At 39.2% G+C, this 21,072-nt stretch overlaps 3 protein-coding genes across 4 annotated transcripts; 1 reads left to right on the top strand and 2 right to left on the bottom strand.

Moving 5' to 3' along the window:
• Positions 1 to 3,556: 3,556 nt before the first annotated feature.
• LOC103999906 (actin-2) lies at positions 3,557 to 6,701 on the bottom strand. Of its 2 annotated transcripts, XM_009421807.3 has the most exons (6): positions 6,610 to 6,701; positions 6,034 to 6,069; positions 5,336 to 5,406; positions 4,831 to 5,224; positions 4,136 to 4,749; positions 3,557 to 4,054 (listed from the first exon to the last, which is right to left on the bottom strand). In XM_009421807.3, the coding sequence occupies exons 3-6, from the start codon at positions 5,393 to 5,395 to the stop codon at positions 3,989 to 3,991; spliced, it is 1,134 nt and encodes a 377-aa protein (XP_009420082.2). In that variant the 5' UTR covers positions 5,396 to 5,406; positions 6,034 to 6,069; positions 6,610 to 6,701; the 3' UTR covers positions 3,557 to 3,988. The 2 variants fall into 2 exon arrangements, with proteins under 2 accessions (XP_009420082.2, XP_009420081.2); XM_009421806.3 differs by lacking the exon at positions 6,034 to 6,069 and having other exon boundaries at positions 6,610 to 6,696.
• Positions 6,702 to 7,767: 1,066 nt separating this feature from the next.
• LOC135651152 (uncharacterized) lies at positions 7,768 to 14,561 on the top strand. The gene is made up of 5 exons (XM_065171017.1): positions 7,768 to 7,915; positions 12,379 to 12,515; positions 12,633 to 13,797; positions 13,877 to 13,982; positions 14,159 to 14,561. Exons 3-5 carry the CDS (start codon positions 13,759 to 13,761, stop codon positions 14,293 to 14,295), a joined length of 282 nt encoding a protein of 93 aa, XP_065027089.1. The 5' UTR covers positions 7,768 to 7,915; positions 12,379 to 12,515; positions 12,633 to 13,758; the 3' UTR covers positions 14,296 to 14,561.
• Positions 14,562 to 16,801: 2,240 nt separating this feature from the next.
• LOC135650487 (caffeoylshikimate esterase-like) lies at positions 16,802 to 20,835 on the bottom strand. The gene is made up of 9 exons (XM_065169873.1): positions 20,730 to 20,835; positions 20,586 to 20,618; positions 20,402 to 20,495; positions 20,270 to 20,302; positions 20,033 to 20,179; positions 19,824 to 19,954; positions 19,613 to 19,750; positions 19,431 to 19,529; positions 16,802 to 17,253 (listed from the first exon to the last, which is right to left on the bottom strand). Exons 1-9 carry the CDS (start codon positions 20,730 to 20,732, stop codon positions 16,978 to 16,980), a joined length of 954 nt encoding a protein of 317 aa, XP_065025945.1. The 5' UTR covers positions 20,733 to 20,835; the 3' UTR covers positions 16,802 to 16,977.
• Positions 20,836 to 21,072: the final 237 nt, after the last annotated feature.

Genomic DNA, 21,072 nt, shown 5'->3' with positions numbered 1-21,072 from the left:
AGGTTTCGGAGAAGCTGACCTTTACGGACGGACACGCAACGGTGCCGCACGACTTGGCAAAACCAACTAAGTCTGTGACAGGATGGTGGACTTATGAGATGTGAATTATAATAAAGGTCTTATCATTTATAGGACATTTTAGATTAAATTTTATATTTTTATATTGATCCTACAGCCACCAAAGTGACTTGGACCAATAATTTATAAAAATATATTATGAAATTAGTCCTAAATGATATTAAATAAAATAATATTCATAATGGCCGCATAAATCAAGATAAAGAAATTTGGTGAATATTATTTGTAATTTATCTTCCTAATTTTTATCTGATTAGAAGCTACAAAAGTAGCTTGGGATGATAGGCTTATGGGATATGAATTATAATAAAGTTCTTATCATTCATAGGATATTTTAGATTGTATTTTATCCTTTTGTATTGGTCTTGTGGTAACCAAAGTGACCTGTACCAATAATCTATAAAATACATAATGGAATTGATCCTAAATGAAATTAAATAAAATAATATTCACAATAGCGCATATAATTAGGAGATTTATATAATTCCAAAGGAGAATTTATTTCAAATAGCTATGTGATGGGGTAGGATGATACTGTTTTGAATATCCTTATAGTTTAAAGTTGTATACCCAAAGGTAACAACACTATTCTATAAGGATGGTATCAGTCCTTCATAAATGATAATAAGTGAACACTAGATATATCAATATTTCACCCAAATGTGAAATATAGATGATATCAATAGTTCATCTCATATTTTGAAAACTCAAAGCATTAATATTATATTATTACAGTGGTACTTCCTTCATTATATTATTAGAGTGAAACAGTTCGTGGCAATACGATGCACACGAATCTAGCCCCGTGAGGAACATTATCATACGGAGGTATGATCGGGAGCTACTATGAGCTCCACTTCGGTGAACAACATGACGGCAAGAAGGGTTATGGATTTAAGGAGTGAAGACTATGGTACCGTAGAGGCGGGTCTTCCGTGCATGCATCGAATTTTTCATCGGATGAAAGTCTTGGTTATTAGCATATGGGGGCTATGTACCACCAAGGGAAAAGTTAGAATGCAAGTACCAGTGAGTCTCATAGGAGGGACTTGATCATATAGAGGTATGATCGAAGCAATTGGAGATTTGGACTGCTCTAGAGCCCATATTCACTTAAGGGAGCTCGGCAAGTCAGAGGACAATGTCGAGTAAGTGAACGTTGCTACCAAAGAAGCTAAGGAGAATAGAATCAGTGCAAACCCTATAACATGATGGCAGAGGCTATGCATGGAGTTGTAGTTTATCTTTCTATCGACCAAAGGGAACTGCTTGGAGAACACAGAGGTGTTGAAGCAAGGGGTCGAAAGGGATGAGGAAGTGACGACGAGTCTAGAGGGACTTAGCTACCCAAAAAATCAAGCATCAGTTAGAATGGAGGTAGACTCGAAGGAGTGCCACAGAGACATATCTACTGATCATGAAGAAAATGGATGCAGGTGTGAGACGACAGATAGTAGAGTCATGGGCATGGTAGCGCCATGGTACCACAGAGGCGGGACTTCCCTGAAAGTCATTGATCCCTTGCTCTAATGAAGGGAGAGTGTTAGGTCATGAAAGATGAATTATTTTCAACAGTATCATCCTACCCCATCATATAACTATTTTCAACAATAACATTATAATATTTTTTACATATTACTAAAAATATTATAACACTTCCGGGAAAAAAAAACCCCAAAAAGATGGATTATTTTCTAATATTCGCCCAAAAATTCTTATAAAGATCCGGAGAAATGAACTCTCCTAAGCAACAGAAGAACACGAGGTCGGAAATGGTCCAACGCTTCTTTCCCACGACTTCTTCTCCTCCGTCGTCATCCATTATCATGTTCAAAGGCCATAGCCACCGTACGTACATGAGAACTGTCCAAGAATAGCCACCGTGCGTCGGTATAAATGCCTCCTCGTCTCTCGTCTTCCTCAACACACGCTCACTGCACCCAAAAATCCTATCACAACCTCTATCAGACCGAGAAAGCTACGTCGGCAACCACCATGAGGGCGAGCTGCATGGCCATCCTGCTCCTCCTGTGCTTGCTTCTTCTGACAGCTGCCCCGGCGACCTCCGACGCCATCTCGCCTGCCGCGATGTCCATCGTCGCCTCGCCGGCGCCAGCGACGAGCGGATCCCCCTCCTCCCAGGAATGCCATGACCAGTGCCTCGCAAGCAAGAACTGGAGATTCTTCTGCAATGTCAAATGCTACCACAGCCTCTTCGAGAAGAGCAAGAAAGCAGGTAAGATACTGTGATGGGCTAATGTCCAGTTCTGTAACTTAATTGTTTGGTGTACTTGGTTGCAGAAACTACTGATGAATCAAGCAACTCTCCCAGTCCGAGTCCGTGAAGGATAATTAGCTGTCGTTTTGGGATGGATGATCTCTCCGTTTCTAGTTTGAGTGTTTCTTTTTAGCTATAATTCTATTGAAATATGTCTTGGGAGTTCGTTGATGGAGCTCCCAATTTTCATTCTTTTTTCCTGAGATTTGATGCATCTCAGAATTTTTTTTGGTGTGGTTTTTCTCTGACCTTCTTTCTGTTCTCAAGAAGCGTCTGACCGAGCTGCACTCAATAAAGAAAGGGTTGTTGAAGTGTTATTTGTGCATCGATCCATCAGAAAATAAAGTTCAACATGTCGAATTGGCATTAGCTTTTTACTCGGTCGCGATGGCTTCTTACATCGAAAGCATTTCTAGTGAGAATGGATTAAGTCTTCCTCTTCGAGAACGGAGTTGGAACAACTCGGTGCCACTGTCCTCGAACAAAGAGTTGTTCTATGGTTTCTGTGGTTCGTCAGCTATGATCTTTGTAGTCCGAATGGTGAGTACGAATCAGTAGAACATTTGGTTTCTGGGTAAAGATTAATTCTGAAGAAGTTATGAATTCATCCATGGATAGCTCTACTTCAGCAAAACACATGTCCAACTTACCACTAACCCAAGGCAAAATTACTCGGTGAAGCTCTTCGAATTAGAGTCCAAAAACACAAAATGCTTAACATGTCAGAGAAAACCCCTTGGATTAAGAATTTATGAACATATAAGAAGAAAGAGAAATGAGTGATGATTTTGTCAAGATAGAGAAGACAAACTCCTCGAGGCCATCAAAAGCAAAGGCAGACTGCAACAAAAATGAACAATGGTAGACGAAAATTGAGCCTGCGACAGCTATTATTTATAGGACACACGAGAAGGCATAAAAGGACATACAACTATTTTATTTTATACTCTGCATTCGATAAATAACAAAGAGGTCAGACTGAGATACCCTTCAAATTAAATTAAAAGCACCAGTATTGATGCAAGCATTCAATGTTCCAACAGTTATCCGTCACAAGAGATCAAGCTTAAAAGTAGTTAAATCTTGAAGCTGGAAGCTACATAGAACATCATAATTTATAGAGACCAAACTAAACCTTTCTGTGAATTGGTTCAATTAGTTTCAACTATTTCGTGAGAAAATACAAGAGAGTCGATGAGATGAATAAAAATAATGCCATAAAACCAACAAAACCACAATGTCTTTTCAACAAGCTTAGACTTAACAAGTCTTCATACAATGATTTCCAATAAAATGCATCAAATTGTGTACCAGATAAACAGAAGAAATGGAGCACAAACCAAGCCTGTAGATGCTGAACCAGCATCCACATTACAAACCCAAATAAACCGGGTCTGAAGGACCAAAAGATGGTGATTCCTAGCAACACCAACTGCAAATACTGATGGTGCTTTGACCCAAAACATCATCTAACAAGAGGACTTCTATAAGCCCATACTTTTTCAAAGCAGACATGCATCTCACTTGCAAATCTGACAATATTTGGCAAACCTATCATTCCAATCAAGACACAACTGGGACCTAAAAATCTGCCTGCAGAACAGGAAACTAAAGCACCACATATATGGAAGCTCAGAAGCATTTCCTGTGGACAATTGCTGGACCAGACTCCTCGTACTCACCCTTTGAAATCCACATCTGCATATTTAAGTGTGACAAGGTCATGCATCACGTATATCTGCAAAAAACTGATATCATGGAACCAGGACTAGGATATACCTGTTGGAAAGTACTAAGTGAGGCAAGGATGGATCCTCCGATCCAGACACTGTACTTTCGTTCAGGTGGGGCAACCACCTTAATCTTCATGCTGCTTGGGGCAAGAGCAGTAATTTCCTTGCTCATACGATCAGCAATACCAGGGAACATGGTTGAGCCACCACTGAGCACGACGTTTCCATACAAATCTTTCCTGATATCAACATCACATTTCATAATGGAGTTATATGTGGTCTCATGGATTCCAGCAGCTTCCATGCCGATCAGTGACGGCTGGAAGAGGACCTCTGGGCACCTAAATCTCTCAGCCCCGATGGTAATGACCTGCCCATCTGGGAGTTCATAGGTTTTCTCCACAGCTGAGCTCGTCTTGGCAGTCTCCAACTCCTGTTCATAATCAAGAGCGATGTATGCAAGTTTCTCCTTTATGTCCCTTACAATTTCCCGTTCTGCAGTTGTTGTGAAAGAATAGCCTCTCTCAGTAAGGATCTTCATGAGGGCATCGGTGAGGTCACGTCCAGCGAGATCCAAACGAAGAATAGCATGAGGCAGTGCATATCCTTCATAAATTGGAACAGTATGGCTGACACCATCACCAGAGTCAAGCACGATACCTAACAAATAATAGCCCAATCAAGTAAATGATAATTTTAAAGGATAAATCACCCTACTTAATCAGTCAGACAGATACTAACCGGTGGTACGGCCACTAGCATAGAGGGAGAGGACTGCCTGAATCGCGACATACATTGCAGGCACATTAAAAGTTTCAAACATGATCTGGGTCATTTTTTCTCTATTTGCTTTGGGGTTAAGAGGAGCTTCAGTCAGAAGTATCGGGTGCTCCTCAGGAGCCACACGGAGCTCATTGTAGAAGGTATGATGCCAAATCTTCTCCATGTCATCCCAATTGCTGACAATTCCATGCTCAATTGGATACTTCAAGGTAAGGATACCTCTTTTGGACTGAGCCTCATCACCAACATAAGCATCCTTTTGGCCCATCCCAACCATAACACCTGTGTGGCGAGGTCTGCCAACGATACTGGGGAACACTGCTCTCGGTGCATCATCACCAGCAAATCCAGCCTGTTCAACAAAGGCAAGAGAAGCACGAATCAGTTTCGCATATATGCCCAGAATTGAAGCACAAAAATATACTTCCAAAAAGACAGAATTACTAATACCAAGCTGACTGACCTTGACCATTCCAGTTCCATTGTCACAAACAAGAGGTTGGATATCCTCAGCATCAGCCATTTTCTATAAATCTGAAGAAGGGACATGAGGATATCAGCAAACCTACAGTTACAGACTAGTGCTAACGCATGCATTAAGAACAAATTAACCAAAGCGAGGAACTCTCCCTTTCAAATATTTTTTATCATTTGAGTTGTGACTGAATATTTGATACAAGTAACATTGGTATGAGTAGCACTATTAAGAAAATACAGACAATTAAAACATCTTGTGGATTTTCTCTCCTTCTAAATATATAAAGGAGAGAGTTCATAGTCCCTCAGGAAGAAAACATCTTGTGGATTTTATCCCTTACTTCTCTCCATAAAGATAACATCTCTAAGGAAGAGAAGATATTGAGCTTGGCTTTTTAAAAGATCCCCTTAAGACTTAGGATCTGTTAGCTCTCCTCGACAAAAGATCAACTACTCTTGCAAGAAGAGCAGCGAACTTCGTGTTTACCTTTAACAACAAAGGACCAACAGATCTGGAAGGAAGATAACCTAATGCTAAACCGCATCAAACATTAAGAGAAGAAATGGCTGAAATGTTAACATTGAATCCGGAAGATATCTAGTCTTAAAAAGGTCAGAAGATTAAAAAGTCCAATGTAAGATTGGAAATCAGTAAAAACTAGAATGAAAGCCTACTTTACCGACCCAATCTGTTCTTTCTTAGTCTCCAATGTCTTGTATCTGTTAAATATTTGCAAGCAATATAACCTGTTAGTACGTCCTTCGTAATTCTGGCTACTTACGAAGAGAGCAAAAATTGGACCAGAGATGCAAAATAAGAAAAAAAAATGGTTCTTTTTCTACTAAATTCACTGTCGCGAAAAGGATGCAATAAAAAGGTCAGATCCGACAACAAATTAGTAAAGGAGACTCAAAATAATCATTAGGAGATGGCAGAACAAAAGAAAATCATAAAAAAAAAATAGCAGACTTTCGCACAACGATGTGAATCATGATCAAAGGAATCCGCGATCAGATAAACGTGTAATTTCTAGATCTGATGGTCCGGATCCACTCAAAATTAAGCGCGACAAGTCCGCCTCTTAAGAAAAGACAAGATCGCCTCGAAGACGCCGATCGGGCTCGAGGTCACTAGATCCAGAGCACCAAACCGTAAATCTACAATATCCCGAACAAAATACGAGACGAAGAAACGGAGCTGCGCGCAGAATCGATCGACGAAGAAACAGATCTACGAGATCGGCGGAAACGGGTTCTCACCTTTGTCGAAGAGGAAAACTGGGGGGCTGAGGAGTAAAAGGGACGACTAAGACCAAAGAAATAGCGCAGAAGAAGGAAAAGAAATGTCGCTTACTCGCTTATATAACTAAAGATTACTGGATAAAGAAAAGGAAAATTAGGGTATCATCCGAGACATTTGGGCTTTATTTGGACTGAGATGTCCAAATTGTTTGGGATATCCCAATTTAAAATTTGGGCTTTATTTGGACTGGGCTTAACTCATCAGATACATCCACCCTTTACCCCCCAAATCTGTCTGTAGCTAAGTTAATTGGTTGTTCCTAAACCAGAATTCTTAGGGCAATGGTTTTAAGGGAAGCTCTACTAAGCTTAAATGCTAGTCAAATTTATTATTTGATGTTATTTATTTTAATAGAAAAAAAAACATAGTTCATTAAATAATTGATTTATTGAGTTAAAAATAGGATATTTTTGAAAAAAATATATTATTTTGAGAAATTTCTACTTAGCTCTCCGTTCTTCGAAAATTTTCATAGGCTTTTTTGTTTTTTCTAAAAGATGATTTCATTTCTTCGTCTTTGTCCATCATCACCTTTATTTTAGTCATACCATCCCCTTCATCCTTGTTGTTACCTTGGTGAAGGAGGGATTGCGAACGACGACGAGGGCATGCTGGCCCTCCACCCTCTGCTCATCGTATTCACTATTTACCTCCATCCCATTGGCCCCACACTCCATCACCCACCATCTTTATCCTATATTGCTATCCTCACCTATCTTCTCATCTTTTTTAAATTATCATTGTCCTTGCTTGTAATCCTAATGGGATAGAGATGAAAGTTTGGATGATCTAAATATAACGACCAATAAAGCAGAAAGTAGAGACAATATCTATCTTTTCCAAAAAAAAAAAAAAACTCTATAAGAATTTTTAAATAAGGGGATGCCTATCTTCCCCCCTTTCTCAATTTTTTTTTTAGAAATTATCCGATGTCACTTATTAAAGGTTTTGATATGTTTAAACTTAAATCAGTTCGTAGTCTAAGTAGCAGATGTAACATTTGAATAGGCATATCATAATAAACTTATAAGGCAAGATATGATCTTTTGAACTTTGAAAGGATATATTAATAAATAGGAGGTCCAAAATGCAAATTGTTCGCCCTCGAGCGCGTTTACAACGGGAGTGCGGCGGAGGAGGCTATGGATTGGGAAGATTACGCCATGGCTGATCTCTAAGAAAACGCTCCGAAAGATGAACAAGAGTATATCTCAGTTGGCAGTAGGGTTTCTGCCATGCTTGATCCGATTTCTGATGGACAAGGTGCGTCGATGACTTCTCGCTGTTTAATGAGTCAGTTTCTCGATGTTCGATGCTCTTTTCTTGCTAGCAACTACTAAAATTTTGTTCCTGTGGGGAGATCGTCGGACTCTGAGTTTGGTTTCTTTGATCAGAACCAAGAGTGCCTTAGGATACTTGGGTTATTGTATCTTTTGATGCTCGCATGACTACTTCTAGTTAAGTGTAATACTACCAGTTTAACCTGCAGACATAGACTTAATATCTGAAATGGAGATAGTGGACAAGGTTAGGACGTATCTGAAAAATTAGACGAGGTTAGATGTGGACGATGCTAATGACGAATGATAGAACACTGAAATTGGCTGAGGAAAATGCAATCTGTATCTGTGGAAATGGGAAGAAGGAGTCAGAGGCTTTACGTAGTAATTCTGATGGTGCAATACCTTGAATGTGTGCGATATTGTACGATGATGATGCAAAATAGATCTTCCTGATAAAAGATGTTGGAATAGCAGAGGTTCTGTTTGGGGCCCTAATTTGAAGGTAGTAGGTGCTATTAAAGAAGATGTGGTAGGGCTCATATTACATCCAGTTACCTTCAGGTGGCATCAAGTTATTTCTTATTCTAATTTTTAAGAATTATCTTGTGGAAGGATTCCATACTTTAGATGGACATGTAATTTGTCTTGGTTTATCTTATATATACTAAAGGGATTAGACTCTCACCATGGTTCTCTTAATCCAAGACAAGAATCATGCTTAGCCAAACTCACAGTTTCTAAGTAATTCGTAGAGAGTATGATCTTATTTTAATTTTAGCTGAAAACTGCTTTTTATTTGGACTCATAACAAGAATATTCAGATTTATATAATATCAACTGAACTCCTTTGGTTAAAGGAGAAAACAGATTGGTTATATCCTTATCTATTTCTATACATCATGATATTCGTATATATAGACTGGATATTTGGATGGTTAGTTAATATAGCCGGATATTATGATTGAAACTTTTGAAAGAAGCCATTTTAAAAAATATGAGATACTCAACAAGCTTCATTTTTCTCTTATATTACATGCAACAAAGTGTAGAATAATTGTTGTTGTTGCTACTGAGGATTTGTGGTTCCTTAATTGTTGTATAATATTTAATAGCATAGACCTTTTGCTACCAAATCCAGCTGCATCATAATCTGAATTCGCTTCCGATCAGATATTAACATCACATGATGCAGTGCCTTTAGTTTCACATATTCTACTACCAATGCAAGTAATTGAACTTTCTTCTGTCCATCTCTGTTTTTCTTGTTATGATGGATCTTTATCTTTGTCGTCTCAACTAACAAGCCCGTCTTTGATTAAGTAAAGTGGAGCTGTATATTTGGACAACTATATATTGTACGTTTTCAGTCCAATGATAAGACATCATTCAAGGATGCGGATTTCAATTTGCAATTCAATATTTCATTTTTATGTTTATTTTTCACCCAAAGAAAAGATTCTCCTACGTATAATGTGTTGCATAGCAGCCCATTCTAATATTGATGTAGAAACTGCAAGAGTAGGAAGAAAGAGAGAGAGAGAAGAGTGATATTAGAGATTAGAATAAAAGCCTAGAAGAGAGAATATATAATTTTTTTAGTCAAAACTGAGATATTTAAGAGCCTTGCTATAAACTCCAGTATTTATAGGGTTTAGGAGCTGTAGTACAATTAATAAGGGTAATGATTCCCAAGAATAATTTCTCATTGGATTTCTAGAGAACTTGTATGTCTTTTGGAAATCCAAAATATGACTCTTTAGAGACCTAAACAACTTTAAAAATTTATTACAGTTGAGAAAAAAAAAAAACAGTGCACTTAACACAAAAGTTGTGTCCCAAGTTTAACACATAGAAAGATTAAAATATTCTTCATTTTCCCATACAATTTTTAGGATTTCTAGGCCAATTAATTAATAATATTTTTTTTATTTAGTATACTCTTATAAAATCCTTTTTAACCCTAGATGGTTCTCCATCAAATATTCTGAGTTCAGGTATGTTTTTATGGATTTGTTTTATTTTGTTTAAAAATTAAGATATGCCATGACTTTGTAAAACAAGGATTACTTGGGAGTTATTCTTTAATGGATGGCATATTCAGTACATACTATCTTAAACTTGGTATACAAATGATATACAATTGTCTCGCATCAATACTTCCATTTTTTTTTCCATAACTTGATATACGAAGGATTACTTGATCATGTACCACCCTCTCACCTATCCTTTGTAGCCAAATTGAACAATGTCTTGTTTGCAAGCTATTCACAGACCCTACCAAGCATTTTCTTTTTGAATGCTCAATTGCTAATGTTTTTGGAATCTCCTTCAGCCAAACATCAAAAACTCTTTCAAACTTTTGGTACCTCGTGACTTGGCTTAAGGAGAGCAATAATCTTTATAAAACTTCATCTAAACTTCTAAGTAGCCCTACTGCTTTCTCCCTATGACATGGATGGTCATCGTGCACATACAACACATTCATCGATAGGCTGTTCATCACTTATGCATACTTGTATAGTTGTTTGACATTGTGTTTTTCCTTGTTTTTATGTGTTTTCATTAGGTTTCTATAAGTAGAAGCAGTTTGTAAGGCTGTGCATCGATTGCTCGTCAGACTAGGCAAAACTATCCCAAATGGTCTAGTTTTCATGTGTCGTAGTCTGTTTTATACAGGTTGTTATGCGGTGCGAAATGTCAACCATCTCAGCTCCTTATAACCACCACGGTATTACAGGACTGAATGGGCCTTTGGGGTAGTGTTGGGTCTTGTTTAGATATACATGTTTATATGCAAAGTATGCGTAGAATTGCCTTACACCCCGACATCTGGTTAAGCGGTTGTTTGTAAACTTGTTGCTATCTTTTTTCCTTCCGAAGTCCTTGTTTCTTCCTTTTCTCTTTTCTTTTTTTGCAATTGAAGTGTTTATTGAATTGCTTGTTTCCTATGGTTTTTCCATGAGACATTGGGATTTATTCGTCATTGGTTTTCTGAATCTAATAAACTTTCTCTTTTGTAGGTTCTTTGAGACCTTACTAGATTGCTCTTAGGTTGTCCCTTTGCTAACGAATATCATAGGGTGCCACATGACTTAGACAATTCTAACTAAGCCTATGACACTATGGACCTTTGTGTGTTAACTAAAATGAAGCCAGATTTTGCAATCACTAGTCCAATCCATCCACACTAGTTTTCAAAGCACTCAGCTCTCATACAAGATATCACTCCTTGTTATGAACATTCTGAGGGGTCAAGAGATGTGGAAATCTTCCCTCCCACAAACAGTTCTACTCTAAGCTTTACTCTACAAATTGATGGCTCTTAGTCACAGTATGATAATTCTGCATGTTTTGCTTTTCTCTTCAAAACATCATGAAACTCTACTTTGGCACTTGGTTTTGCCCCTTCAGCTGTCCAGAACCCCTCCACGTCCACGGCTGAAGCCATGGCTCTTTTTGGAAGGTCTCCAAGATGCCCTGGAGCTCAACTGGGCTATCTATCTTGCTTGTGCATACCTCATTAACTACATCAATGATACCTCTGTAATCCAATGTGAAGGTTGCATCCTTTTTCTTTTTGTCCATTAATTATGTAGATGATTTTTTTTTCTTTTTTGAGAAAATAATTCGATAATTTTACACTCCACATCATGATCCTACAGGTCCTTTATAGGACTTGTGATGTACTCCAGATCAAGTAATTCCATCCGAACCTTTGCTTTGGTTTATTAGTTTGTTGGATTCCTTTCCATAGAATCAGTTGTTATCGTGTTCAAGTGCTCACAAGAACTCAAACTCAACTGTAAGTAGGTTTACCCTTAAACTAGTATAATAGTAGTCTAGTAGTCGTGGTCCTGTTTCATCTGTATTAGTTGACAAAGGTAGATGAGCCATAAAAGAAAGAGCGAAAGACCGAGTCTAATCATAAGTGGTGCCGTCGTGCGTTGAAGTCAGTATAACAAAAGGGAGACTTTCTCCTCTCTTATATGAGATAGCTTTCACAGAGGGTAAGAGAAATTCACCGACTAGAGTTAACTTAAGGAAGATCTTCGCTTCGAATTGGATTTTTCACAATTGTCGCTAACAACATCCCATCCTACTATATATAGTCTCGGGTTGGATGATGGTGCATGTACAACGCTGATGCTTCAGACTGCTATTGTTTTTGGGGGGTTTTTGCCTCGGAAGCGGACAACTCGAAAATGGCATTTCGTTTCATGATTGATGGAGATCGAAATTGATCCTAGCTGAGTTGTATTATTTTAGTTGGCCATTTATGCAATCTCGAATCTTATCATGGAGCAGCACATCTGAGGGTTCAAATTGAGCTCACTCAGCCATGCAATTCTAGTCATTGTCTGATCCAATTGTCCATCTGCTGGTTTCTTTTTCTTTTCCATCACCTAATCCATGTCTAAGTGCTGCCATTTTTCGTAATCGCAGGGTCCATTGTTGCCCAAGTGCTCATGGGAAGCGAGACGAAGTTTGCCTTGGGCTCACTGGAAATATCTCGCAGAAGATGCATCCTGTTTGCTGGAAAATAGTACAAGGGTTGTGGGACTCGATATTGATCGGCACAGGTTTGTTTATGAACGCGAGAATTAAGTCTTGATTTCAAAACGAAGAGATATGATTGCAGACCTGCTGACTCCTTCGGCTTCTCCGGTGCTTTGGCTTTTGTTCCTGTTCTCTGACAGCTGGGGCGCGAGCAACCAATCGATTTCACTACGCTCCAGTACGACCAGTCTGCTGATAGAGAGAGAGAGAGCTCCGGTGCTCTGCTCATCGCCTGCTCGTTACCCGACAAACTCTCCATTTCATTGGAGCACGATGGCTCTGCAGTGAGAGAGATTCTGGGAAGCACCTACAGACCAGAAATTTCAACCACCACTTGCCTTATCAATCTGCCACGCAAGGGGATCACATAAGGAACGGATTCCTCCTCATCCATTGCAGGTACCGCTGCGCCAGATGATTCTTCATGTTGGAGTATACGATCGTATTTGTGCGGTGCACTTGGAACGCCACGTTCATCACGTAATCCGAATCGAAGTCCAGGTTGCCAAATCACCACCGTTGGATACTGGGAAGACGGCCGTGGTGTCCCCATCAATCCAACCCATCCGATGGTTACTCGATACCCAAGTACGTGACCCGTTCCACGACCCCTGCGCCACATATGTACTGAGAGCAACTCGGTACTGCCAGATCAAGATCGAACGGTGGGAGCTCTCCCTAACAAACCATTTTACCGGATTGGCAGCGTTGGAGATCCGAAACATCAGCAACTGGGAAACACCACGAAGGCAACGCCTCCATCGCCTCGTCTGCTGAACTTTTCATGTAAGAGGACATCTGCCATGGGGCCCGTAGCCATGTGACCAGATTCATAGACGTTGCCCTGTGTGGCAAAGCCTCGAGAAAGCCCACGGATCTGAATGCTAACCCCCTCCTGCAAGAGACAACTCTACAGTATCCGCCAAAGTTGAGAATACCAAAAGCATGGACAAGACGTGCGGTTGGGACGGGTGAGAGGGTAGCATGCAGCACGCGTGGAATTAGCGTCGGCAATATTAGAATGGCGGCATCCCAGAGGAATCGCAGTAAAAGTGGGTTGCGTGAGGCATCAGCTTGCGGCCGGGCAGAAAGGGTCCCACATGAGAGGCTGACGTGGCTTGCAGAATCTCCTCCATCTCGTCTCTGCCAATGGTATCTCATCTCCCACGTGACCGCCGGCCCCTTCGTTACGCAGTGGTCTTCCTTTAAGAACTCCAACCGCACCCCCTCTTCGCCTTCGGCAAAAGGGCTTTGTCTGCTTCGGCCATGGGCGACTCTTCTTCGCCAGCCTCCTACATCCGCATGGTGATCACATAGCACAACCCCCCGGCTTGAGTGTGTTCTTTCGCTCCTTTCTCATGGTTCATGTTGGTGTGGGCTTCAGGTGCAGCTCCTGATCGAGAAGTGCCTTATCTTCCACATGAACAAGGACGAGTGCGTGGAAGCTCTCTCCAAGCACGCCGCCATCGATCCTGTCATCACTTCCACCGGTATGTTCATGGTCTTTTCCTTGTAAACATCGTACCATGTTACTATCATCGTATACGGCAAATCATGAGAATCTCACGCGGTGCTTGTACATAAGAATAGAGGAGGAATAAATTTAATACGTTATTATGCATGGGAAAGAAATCATTCGTGTCAACGAACTTGTGTTCTTTGTTAGTGTGGACCGAGCTGGAAAAGGAGAACAAAGAGTTCTTCGAGGCGTACTCGAAGAACCGAGAGGAGAGTGTAATGGAGATGATGCGGGAGATGGTCACGGAAATGGCTTCCCGAGACCCAGAGGATGACGAGGGCTAAGATGGCATCCATCAATCCAAATTATATATACTGTAATTAAGGAAGACGGGTGGGGGAGGCAAAGATGAGAAGGTGGAGCAAATAAGCTCCCGGAGAAGAAGAACCTACGGCTACTGTGGGTTTGTGCAGGACTCAGAATCTGCTGATGGGGACATGATGCTACGCTTAATTGGCAGCTTATGCGTATCATTGCCAATGTGTATATTGATTGATGTGTACAAATTGCAATGTAATGGACGTGTAGGCTTTGGCTTGGCTTGTTTGAAGCTTGCAGTCGAATTGGTCACGCTTTCAGCTGCTGATTCCGGCGTTATCGGTAGGATGAGAGTACTAACTCAATGAAAAATTGAGAAATCATATGAGACATATGTATGCTTTGTTTAGTCTGTCTGCAAAAGGTGATATGTTGTTGTGGTGGAATATCTCCGTTCCGAACACACATATCAAACAGATTATGATGGGATGGGCAATTCATAACGAGACAAATTATAATAGTTGCACAAATTTATGAGAGGCACTTCCCACAGTATTATTCTTCGGTAAAAAAGGCTAAAGAACAGTTGGGGTTTTGTGTCCACTATGCAGCATTGGAATGTTTAAACCGGTTCACACCGAGGGCTGAACCAAAGTAAGATAGTTCGTATCGATTTATCCGATTAACTAATTTGTAATTTTAAATAATTTATTTTTTTTTAAAAAAAAATATGTATATTTTATAAGATTCGAATTGAATCAAAATTTTGATCCCAATTGGACCGACAAGAATTGTAAACTTAAACTCATATCATTTATAAAATTGAGTGTTTCTATTGATTTAATTGATTAATTTAAATTGAGTAAAAACTTAAGATTTAAATTAAAATTGATTTGGCTCGATCCAAATTTATTTTTAATCTTTATAATTAGATTATTAATGGATTTAAATTTAATTTCGATTCGATTTTTAATCTTTCATGTGACCATTCCTTTTCTACTAACTCTGAAATCATATGAATGATGAAGTCAATCTGATATAGGAAACATCATCACCATAGGATGCTAACGTCCACCTTCATCTTGAGGTCGAATGCAATTCATGAAGGCTGCCAAAATATTTTGACCACAATTGATTCTGTGTGTTCGGTGAAGATATTATTTTCTATTTATGATGCAAAGATTAAGTAAAAGATGTTTGGCACTTTGCCGATTTTGTTTGGTCTTGCATCCTCGTCCACACCATTAAATTCTCTCGAACCTTTTTGGTCTTCGGTCCCTAAATGAATACATTATCTTCTCCTTTACAAAAAGATTTGGATCATGGATTTGACTTTTAGGACCTACACATGCCATCAAACAATAGGCTCTCTCTCTCTCTCTCTCTCTCTCTCTCTCTCTCTCTCTCTCTCTCTCTACATATGGAGTTAGATTTGAGTGTACCAAATAATGGGATAAAGATGAATACTGATGGAGTATGGTGGATGAATTCATAAATCAACAATCGAAACCTTTATATGATTATGATTTTTTCACGCATTGCATATGTTATTAGGGCCAATCCCACGGAGGAAACACAGAACCCTCCAAAAATAAAATGTATTCTTTAGTACAAAGGCGAAGGAATAGTTCGCTATGTGTTTATCACGTAACATATCGAGCAGGCCGCCGTTTAACAAGTGTGGTGGGACTAATAAGGAAGACGTCTCTATTGTTTATCCTCTTTCGAGGCATTCCGGTGGCCAATCTGATTGAGAACTATTCGCCTTCCATCAATCGTACCCAAAAGAAAAGAAAAGAAAAAAAAGATCTATTCTGCTACACGAATGAGCACACGCAGAACGCGCACTTTAGTGCTGTAAAAAGCAAAGCTATTATTTGCAAGTGTTTGACAAAGATAGTGATGCAGCGATATCTCGTGGTGATGCGTCGCCTCAAACATCATTCATTTTCCATTCAGGAGCGACATAATCGTTGGTCAACATAAAATCTCGACATACAAATATTTTTCCGACGTAATTCCTCCGTAATTCCTATTTAGGTGCAAACCAGTGTTCTTTTTTTTGGATCCATCCTAGCAAAGGTTAAATCGGATAAAATTATATTGAGATTCTTATAATTATAAAAGTAAAATATTTAATCTCGTTCTCTCATGTCGTCTACGAAAATACTATAAGATTTATTATCAAGCATTTGTTGACTTTGTCTCACTTTGATTTATTACTAAGCACATGTAGTATTTTCGTCAACAGAATTAATGACATAAGGAGAAAATAGAGTTAAATATTTCACTTTCATAAATATAAAATTTATGATAGAATTTTAGTGTTCTGACTATTGGACACATGTATCCATGACATAATGATAATCGATGATTTCATATAATTAATCACCCTTTCAATTAACACCCTCACTTAACTCACTATAAAAGAAAAACCGAACCCTTTAAATCTACAGTCTTGGACATGAAAAAAAAAAAAAACGTGTCTTCTACATGTGATTTCCTTTTTCTTTTAGCAAACACTCTTTCATGTCATGAATAAATCATTGCCTCATTTTTTTTTTCTGTTAATTCAAATGAGTCAGATGAATCAGATCATGGCAATGGATATGGTTTGCCAAGAGAATATGGATATGGTTTTCAACTGCATCACATATATGGATCGGATTACAATCAAACCGCTTCTTGCCTTGTGCGTCCAACAACTGCTACTGGTGCTGCTTGTCGTGCCTCGACTTATGCTCCATCTCCGATCTCAAAGAACCTTCGCCGGCCGCCCTCCTTCGGTCGAGCCAAGCGACGATGTCTGAGAAGACGAGGTCGATGTTCTCCGGGGGCTCACCGGACGTGAGCGCATGCCACATGCCCGGGTAGAGCTTGAACGTCTTGTCCTCGGATGATGCAGTTTCGTAGAGCAGCTTGCTGACCGAGGGATCGATCACTATATCTTCGCCGCCATGCACGATCAGAAAAGGTAGTGAAACCTGCAATTAGCATTCATAGTTTATCTTAACACAGTCAGTGATTGTTCCATGTTTTGCTTCTGTAGATGATGAAGTTCCAACGTAGAAATCAATCGTTGTTGTATGAAATTGTTGTTGATGTTTAGCTTCTCTAAGTGTTGCAGATCCATTTAAAAAATGTTTTACTACCGCATGAAAAATGGATCACACAATAATATTTTATTCACACACCATATATCATGAACCCGTCATGTAGGAGTGATCCCATTCCAGAACTGTCGATTTTGATTATTATTTTTTAATTGAAAATCGAAACTGAACCAGTTCCAGTTAGTTCCGTTTTTATGTTCTATCAATCGGTTTCGATTGATAAAAAAAGAAATTACTTGCTTCAAGCTTAAAAGACTAACCATTATACCATGCATCCTATTTATATTTATATTCTTATTTTTCCTATTTATCTGATTCTAGTATCGATTTTTAGAAACTAAAATCAGATCCTAAGAACCTAATTTTGATTCAATTCGAAATTATAGAACTTGTGTGTGTTCTGTAACTTAGGACTAATTATTTTTCTTTCTTGATAAGTTTATAATTGAGGTGCTTATAAAAATATTATCAAGGGAAGAAGTCATTGACATCCTCGTCAGCCTAACATGGTCTGAACTTATGTGCGTAGGGTTGTCTAATATGAAAATATTGACTCTCGAGGTATCACCTACACGACAACTGAGGTCGAGAGAGGTTTTTCAATCCGATGCCTCTAACACTCAAGTTAGTAACTAAGTGTATGAGTACGAATGCGAGAGGTTAAAAAAGATAAATCTCCCTTTCATTGTATTGAAGATGAGCTTTTATACTTAATCGTAAAAGGGTTCCATGGAATATTCTACGGGGAGGCAACATCTAACTGCCTCCAATAGCCCCCCCTTGGCCTCTTGTCCAAGTGGCTAACAAAGGGGGGGCAGTCTGTAACCTTTTGCCTTGGACTTTTGCCCACGTGGGTAGATAAATGGAGGGCGATGTTTGTCTTCTTCTTCCACCCTAGCTACCATGTGATGGTTATGTATCAAATGACGATTAGTTGATGGTATACTCCTTATTATTTGTCCCCCCTCGAAGACGTGCTTCGAGACTCTTACCAGAGAGGTCTGAAGTGTAACGTTGGGTTCATTCGGCACGTTTAGCTCATTCCACTTTGATCCATTGTTGACCTAATGACATGTTTAGTTCCTTCGATATGTCTAGTCCATTATGCACCTTGTATCGTTCAACACGAGTTTGTCTGGCACGTCCGTCCAAGATCGCCTCCCCTAATGCTATAAGGTTATTGAGGGATGCACATTGGTTGGATGGGGTTGGGTTTTCCGACCTCCATGCCTCGAGTGGGGATGGGGGTTAAACTTCCTAACTTTCTTACCTCGGGCATAGGTGAGGGTCGAGCTTCTCGATCTTATATCCTTCAAGATATCTTATTATATGTTCTTTTATTATCTCTCATCTCTCATATGTGACGAGCATGCTCAAAATGTTATCATATTCTTGAACTTAAACTAAATAAACCTAACCATTACAACTATGAATAATGGTGGTGCCAAATCATAAATTCTCACACAAATACATTTTCACCGTATACTTCTGAGTCACTTATCTTCATATAAAAAATAGGAGACAATTTCAAACCTAATATATTTAATGTCACACGTAATTTTTTAAAAATATGTCACTTTCTAATATGTCTTCATTCATTTTATTTTTAATCAAATCATAATTGTCTAGGATGTTGATCTTGATAGGAAGAAGGGATAAAATTATCAAACAGAGGAAGAGTAGACAAGCTTCAATCTTCTATATTTCTCTCAAGAAAACTCTTTACAAATTCAGAAACTTTATCTATTTCATAACCCAACATATGAGGTTTATATAGTCTCCAAAGATACATTACATTAATTGCATTCGAGATGAATCATTCTCTTTCAAGAAATATTTTTAAAAACCAATAACCAATTTTAATCTATTTTTTCTTCTTGATGTAATGAATCTTCCTGATGCAATAAACCTTTCTTTTGATGAAATAAATTTCTTTATGACATTTGAAGAAGTTTAATTCCAACATGACTTTTATAGTCATTCTAAGATTAACTATACAGGCTTATCATGTAACTTTGACCGGAAAAAAAATAAAAATAAAACATTACCTGATGCAGCTTTTGCTCGATGTCCAGACTGACCATGAGAAGCTCAACACCAGTCTTCAAGCGAGGTTTTCCATTGTAGCAGTACTGGTTAGACCGAATCTGATCAAAACAAGCAGAACAAAAAGGTTGGATGAACCCAAATAGTTAGCGCGTCATTTGCATGTATCTTGAATCAATACTACCTCCTGCCTCTTTTCAGGGCACTTGAAGGCAATGTCGATGATGTCTTTGGTAGGAACTATTCTCCATGTCGGTATGATGTTGCTCAACTTCCTCAAGATGATGTTCATCGCAGGATGAGGCTTCATGTCATCAGCAATCTAAGGTACAACACACGAGAGGTTGTGTCAAAACATAGTAAATGTTTAGGGGGGAGGAAGAAAAGAAGAGAACCTTGCACATGGGGGCCACCAGAACAGCACCATTCCAATAGTAAGGGTTCCTCCTGTGTAGGAGGATGGCCACGGCTCCTCCCATGGATTCCCCCAGCAGGAATCTCGCCTTCTTCTTGTTCTCATGCCTCTCTGACAAGTTTCAAGACGTAGACGATTAGAAAGAGCTCCAACTGATCCATCATCATTTCTTATTACGTACTGTCATACCACAAATGGCGACAAAATGTTCAAAGCAGTCGTCGATCAGATTCTTAAACCTGGGAATGTATCCTTGCAGCCCAGAAGATTTCCCATGGCCCTCGTAATCCATTCCATGAACTGCGTAACCCGCCTTCGCTAACCGAGTCCCAGTGTCTGGGTGACACAGGAGTTAAAAAGGCATCAACAATCTTGATCCAGCAAAACTATACCAACAATCTTTATTAGAGTAGGTAGTAGTTTTACCTTTCATGGATATGCTGCACTCTATGGCATAGCCTGGAAGATTTCAGACACAACAAAAGAAAGCTTCTTTCGTGATATGAATATATAGAAAGAAGAAGAACTTGGAGATGTTTGAGGCCATGGTAGTATTACCATGGCACAAGAAGATTAAGGCTTTGGGTTCTTTGTTCTGCGGCAGCCATTTGCACGTAAAAATCCTCTGCCCACGAGGATTCTTTATGAATTCCTGAATCATATGCACACAAAAAGATGAACACAAATCAAGAAATAATAGAAGGGATAAGAACAAATAAGACTCTGACCACTGAATGCTAACCTCTTCGTATCTAACGTTCTCAGCACCTGGATCCTGTGACACAAGAAAGAACAAAATATCATATATGTTGTGTGTGTGTGTGTGTGTGAGAGAGAGAGAGAGAGAGAGAGAGAGAGAGAGAGAGAATGTGAGAGGAGAACATACCATGGGAGAGTGTACAAGGAAAACGAAGAGCTTTGTTGGAAAAGATGAGAGAAGGGATTCGAAACGATATTCTTATATAGAGAGAATAAGCAATAGTATTGGTTAGTTAAGATTATAACTACTAACCTTTAAATGAAATGCCTTTATGTATTCTCCAGATCGTATACGTGTCAACATATCATCCGCGAGCTGGAGTGCTGGGCCACCATCATATCAGTCCATTGTTGTGGGACCAATCTTAGAAAGCTCCAATTATCCATAAGTCGATAAATGGGATACGACCCAACAACGCTCCCGATGACGATAATTATCGGTTCATGCACGCCTAATGATGGTAAGCAGT

The sequence above is a fragment of the Musa acuminata genome, chromosome BXJ3-10, assembly GCF_036884655.1.
Source record: "Musa acuminata AAA Group cultivar baxijiao chromosome BXJ3-10, Cavendish_Baxijiao_AAA, whole genome shotgun sequence".
In the NCBI taxonomy this organism is placed as follows: domain Eukaryota; kingdom Viridiplantae; phylum Streptophyta; class Magnoliopsida; order Zingiberales; family Musaceae; genus Musa; species Musa acuminata.
This window is presented reverse-complemented; position numbering and strand designations above follow the sequence as displayed.